At 43.9% G+C, this 6,000-nt stretch overlaps 1 protein-coding gene across 1 annotated transcript in view; it reads left to right on the top strand.

The window, feature by feature from the left end:
* Positions 1-373: 373 nt before the first annotated feature.
* The window catches only part of LIMS2 (LIM zinc finger domain containing 2), an 83,227-nt gene continuing 77,600 nt past the window's right edge, over positions 374-6,000 (top strand). Inside the window, exon 1 of the mRNA XM_038747825.1 lies at positions 374-608. Within this exon, the coding sequence (XP_038603753.1) occupies positions 490-608 (119 nt within the window). The 5' untranslated portion in view covers positions 374-489. The remainder of the gene's footprint in view (positions 609-6,000) is intronic.

Here is a 6,000-nt window from a genome sequence, read left to right as displayed (position 1 = left end):
CTCCAGGGGACCTGCTGAAGTAATCGGACGGCGTCCGGCAGAACTTGTGAGTTTTGAGGAGCGAGAAGCTCTGGCTGATTCCTCGTGCGTTTCGGATGCCGTGGACTAGGTTGTAGACGGGGATTTCGGTGCGATGGAGGAATGAGATGGGTTTGACCGACTGGCGACGGACCATTCCTCACGTCTGAGTTGATCTTCCCGGAGCGATACCGGCTGGTGGTCGCCGCTAGCGATTTCCTGGGCCGCGGTTGAAGACCGTCCACTGAAAAGCATTTTAAGGAGCGACCCAAGAGTGCACAGCCCAGAGGGCAGGCTTCGGTCTTGATTGATTGAAGCATTTCAAAGAAGTTAGTGGAAACGCCTCCCCCCATACACGTACAACCAAGCAGGAAAAGTGAGTCACTAGAGATTTGGTGCTCTTATCAGAGCCCTTTCCTCTTGGTCTGCCCGACTCCCCAACTCTCCTTGCCCGGCCGAATAAGGGGCACCATGGCGGGCATGAGACTCCGGGATTTAGCGTCTTCCGAGCTTTACCGTCGCCGGCAGGATCGGCAGAGTGGCACCGACTCCCTTCTGAACAGTGGGGCGGACCCGGCTGGGATTCTTGGGTAGGTCTCTGGAGACGGAGCCGGTATCGTTGGAGTGTTTCCAAGGGCGTCCTTGTCTTTTTGTTTTGATGGTAGGTTGGAGGATGGGCTGAAGGAGGTGTGTTGTCCTTTCCAGCTAGTGTGCAAAGCTCGGTTTGGAACAATAACAGGAAAACAGCAGCAGGGGAGCCTTGACCATTGCAGATCTTTGACAGGGTCCTTCAGACTCGCCGTCCTGCCCTTCCGGGCAAAGGAAGGACACAGGACACCGATTCAGAACAAAGACCGAATCCGTTCCAGAGGACGAGGCGTAGATATTTCAAAGCAAAAGGGATTTTTAATCAGTCTTCTGTGTTTGTCATTTCTGGGCTTTCTGTCCCCCGTTCATCTGCTCCATCTGCAAGAACCCCATGTTGAACTTAGGTGGTGCGTTGACAGATAAAAAGAAAGATTTAAGTCCGAAGGACACGGTGCTTTGACCTGACTGCAGTGAAGTTAAATGGAGGAAATAACTAAAAGCAGCACTTGTCCTGGAAGCATAACTATCAATCAATCAATCGTATTTATTGAGCGCTTACTGTGTGGAGAGCACTGTACTAAGCGCTTGGGAAGTACAAGTTGGCAACATATAGAGCCAGTCCCTACCCAACAGTGGGCTCACAGTCTAAAAGGGGGAAAACTACTACCCCAACAACTACTACCCCTGGGACAGAGCCAGTATTTTATCTACAGAAAGTAAGCCGATATTATAGGTTAGAGAGTGATTCACAGGGTCCTGTGACCACGACAGCAACTAAGTGGCCCCCAAAGTCAGTCTCAGTTTCAAAATATTCATAAATGAGGATGAAGTGGAGAAAAGAAATACCAGTTCTGTTTTCGTGGCCAGATTGAATGTGCCGTATTGCCAGCAAGGGAAAAAAAATCTTTATAAATTGAGTAGTTTGGAATGTCCGAGGGCAGGGTGATATGTTTACACTCTCCCCTCAAAGCTTCATTGTGCTTAAAAAATACGAAAGTTTGTTAGATCCTTTTAGAAAGGTACGTCCAAAATCAACCTACGAAATACGTAAGTTTGTTAGATCCTTTTAGAAAGGTACGTCCAAAATCAACCTAAGAACTTTCTGACTGAAAGAGTTAGCCCATGGAGCAGGTTATAGAGGAACACTGTGGCATCCATTGCCGGTGAGAATATTTCAATTTGTCATCGGCCTGGGTCGATTTCGGTCCCGTCTTTCTCTTAAGGACGTGATATTTCAAAGGGGGCAAAAATCAATGCTAAGGAAATGGATCAAGAGGCAATAGCCTAAACTCTCTATCCGTGTCAATCAATAGGTTTTGGGGACTAACTGTGTGCAGAGCATTGTTTTGAGCTCTTGGGAGAGTTCAATATAAGAGAGTTGGAAGATATTTTAGTGGCTCACAAGAAGTTTACAGGCTAAAGGGGAGACAGACATTAATATGACTAAATAAAAGCGATGTGGGACACTTTTGTACATCTATTTCCATGAGTACATATGTCCCCGAACAGGCAGTAGACCCTAGGCTTGGGAAGAGAGTGAGAAACTAAGGGATATTGTATACTTAGGCAGTAACGGCCCTTGCGGGTATTGAGACGATGGAGATGGATTTAAAATGGATTGTTTTATGAACTCTGGTGATGTCCCTCTCAGTAGGTCGTCCACTGTTTTCAGTCCATGTTTATTTCCCCAGGAAGCAGCGCCAGCCTAGTGTTCCCCTCCCCACAGCACCTGTGTATATGTATATATGTTTGAACGTATTTATTACTCTGTTTATTTTATTTGTACATATTCTATTTATTTTATTTTGTTAATACATTTTGTTTTGTTCTCTGTCTCCCCCTTGTAGACTGTGAGCCCACTGTTGGGTAGGGACCGTCTCTATATGTTGCCAACTTGTACTTCCCAAGCGCTTAATACAGTGCTCTGCACACAGTAAGTGCTCAATAAATACGATTGAATGAATGAATGAATGAATGAATGGAAAGAGCACGAGCCTGGGAGAAAGAGGGCTTGGGTTCTAATCCCTGTTCTGCCAGTTGTCGGCTATGTGACCGTGGGCATGTCGTTTTGCTTCTGTGTGCCTCAGTTACCTCATCTGTACTTCCCAAGTGCTTAGTACAGTGCTCTGCACACTGTAAGCGCTCAATAAATACGGTTGAATGAATGGGGATTGACTCCTCCTCCCTCCGATTTAGACTTTTAGCCCCATGTGTGACAGAGATTGTGTCCAAACTGATTATCTTGTGTCTATCCCAGTGCTTCATACAAGCGCTCAATAAATACGGTTGATTGATTGATTACAGTGCTTGGCATAGTAAGCAATTAATAAATCCCATTAAAAGAAAGAAGAAGAATAGCCAGGCGAACATTGAGCTCTTTGTTCCCTGATGGCATGTGCGAAGGAGGAGTTGGAATTTTAATTTCTTTAATCCCATGGCCCCCTCACATAGCTACTGCTGCTTAGTATTTTTTTTAAAAAAAGATAGGATGGGAAATCCCAAATTCCTGGGGTGAGGGTGTTTTTTGTTTTGGTTTGTCTTGTACCGTATTTGTTAAAAGCTAATTATGGGTCAGACACCATTCTAAGTGGTGGGGTATGTACATGTTAATTAGGTCGGACACAGTCTCTGTCCCACATCGGGCTCACAGTCCTAGGAGGGAGAACAGGTATTGAATTCCTATTTTACAGTTAAGGAAACTGAGGCACAGAGAAGTGAAGTAACTTGTCCAAGGTCACAGGGCAAGCAATTGGCAGAGCAGGGATTAGAATCCAGGCTCTTTACACTAGGCCACACTGCTTTCCCTGCCCCCCCCCCCCCCTTTTTTTTTTGGCCACAGCTGTATTCATTCAACCATATTTATTGAGTGCTTACTGTGTGCAGAGCACTGTACTAAGCGCTTGGGAAGTACAAGTTGGCAACATATAGAGACGGTCCCTACCCAACAGTGGGCTCACAGTCTAGAAGAGTGCTGAACCCATTCCTTCATGAGTGCTTTAAATAATAATAATAATAATAATAATAATAATAATAATAATAATAATAATGGCATTTCCACTGAGCCATGCTGCTTCTCTGCCCTTGAGGATTTTCCAACCTAATAGATGTGATAGGCAAAATGATTTCCAGGTAGGATGGAAGAGGAGAATGGAAACATAGGGGAATAAATAAATAGTAGTGTATAATAATAATATTGGTATTTGTTAGGCACTTACTTTGTGCCAAGCACTGTTCTAAGCACTGGGGTAGATACAAGGTAATCAGGTTGTCCCACGGGGGGCTCACAGTCTTAATCCCCATTTTACAGATGAGAGAACTGAGGCACAGAGAAGTGAAGTGACTTGCCCAAAGTCACACAGCTGACAAGTGGCGGAGCCGGGATTAGAACCCATGACCTCTGACACCAAAGCCCAGGCTCCTTTCCACTGAGCCACGCTGCTTCTCTGCCCTTGAGGATTTTCCAGCCTAATAGATGTGATAGGCAAAATGATTTCCAGGTAGGATGAAAGAAGAGAATGGAAACATAGGGGAATAAATAAATAGTAGTGTATGTAGCTTGATTCATTCATTCAATCAAATTTATTGAGCACTTACTGTGTGCAGAGCACTGTACTAAGCGCTTGGGAAGTACAAGTTGGCAACATATAGAGACGGTACCTACCCAACAGCGGGCTCACAGTCTAAAAGGGGGAGACAGACAACAAAACAAAACATATTAACAAAATAAAATAAATAGAATAAATATGTACAAATAAAATAGAGTAATAAATACGCACAAACATATATACATATATACAGGTGTCATACAAACATATATACCTATACAACTTGATTTGCTCAAATAAGCCTGAGGCAGTACTTAAGTGCTGCCTCACATTTATTTATTTTACTTGTACATATCTATTCTATTTATTTTATTTTGTTAGTATGTTTGGTTTTGTCTCCCCCTTTTAGACTGTGAGCCCACCGTTGGGTAGGGACTGTCTCTATATGTTGCCAATTTGTACTTCCCTAGTGCTTAGTACAGTGCTCTGCACACAGCGCTCAATAAATACGATTGATGATGATGATGAGTTTGCGTTTGGGGAGGATATGATGTGTGAAGAGGAAGAAGAATTAAGGAGAGAAAGCCTTTGGAAGGAAATGGGATTTCTGGAGGGCGTGGAATTTTACTGTGCCTCTGTTAGCCAGGGAGGAAAGAAGAGTGCTGGGAGAAGAGATGGCAGTTAAAAGGCAGAGAACAGACAGGGTTGGAGCATAATGAAACCAAAAGTGAGAAGAGAAATGGGTAACCATGGAAGATTTCTGAGGAATGGAGAGACATGTACAGAATGATGCATTAGGGAAATGATCTGGGAAGGAGAGTTTAGCTGTGATATGACAAGCATTTGGACCAAGATGGTTGATGCTTGGTTGGACCTGGGAACGGTTATGGAGGAAAAACAATGGGATTTAGCCGTTTTCTGTCTGAATGTCCCCCTCCTTCCTCTCCCCCTCGTCCCCCTCTCCATCCCCCCATCTTACCTCCTTCTCTTCCCCACAGCACCTGTATATATGTATATATGTTTGTACATATTTATTACTCTATTTTACTTGTACATATCTATTCTACTTATTTTATTTTGTTAGTATGTTTGGTTTTGTTCTCTGTCTCCCCCTTTTAGACTGTGAGCCCACTGTTGGGTAGGGACTGTCTCTATATGTTGCCAACTTGTACTTCCCAAGCGCTTAGTACAGTGCTCTGCACACAGTAAGCGCTCAATAAATACGATTGAGTGAGTGAGCGAGGCATCAAGGAGAATAACCAAGTTATAGGCTTCGGGTACAGGGAGGATAGTAGTGTTGTTGACTGTGATGGGAAAGTCAGGTGGAGGAGAGGATTGGAGACTATAGGTGAGGAGCTCAGTTTTGAACATAATGAGTTTAATAATAATAATGATGGCATTTATTAAGCGCTTACTATGTGCAAAGCACTGCTCTAAGTGCTGAGAAGGAGGTTTCAAGGTGATCAGGTTGTCCCACGGGGGGCTCACAGTGTTAATCCCCATTTTACAGATGAGGTAACTGAGGCTCAGAGAAGTTAAGTGACTTGCCTTTCAAACATGCCCAGGCATCCCCTATCATTCATTCATTCAATCGTATTTATTGAGCGCTTACTGTGTGCAGAGCACTGTACTAAGCGCTTGGGAAGTCCAAGTTGGCAACATATAGAGACGGTCCCTACCCAACAGTGGGCTCACAGTCTAGAAGGGGGAGACAGACAACAAAACAAAACAAGAAAGCTCCCTCGACTGCACTTTATTAATTATGGAATTTGTTAATAATAATAATAATGATGATGGTATTTGTTTTTTTTTTATAATGGCATTTATTGAGCGCTACTATGTGCAGAGC

This window comes from Tachyglossus aculeatus, chromosome 1 (genome assembly GCF_015852505.1).
Source record: "Tachyglossus aculeatus isolate mTacAcu1 chromosome 1, mTacAcu1.pri, whole genome shotgun sequence".
NCBI classification, from domain to species: Eukaryota; Metazoa; Chordata; class Mammalia; order Monotremata; family Tachyglossidae; genus Tachyglossus; species Tachyglossus aculeatus.
Note: the sequence above shows the minus strand (reverse complement) of the source record. Positions and strands in the feature narration are given on the sequence as shown.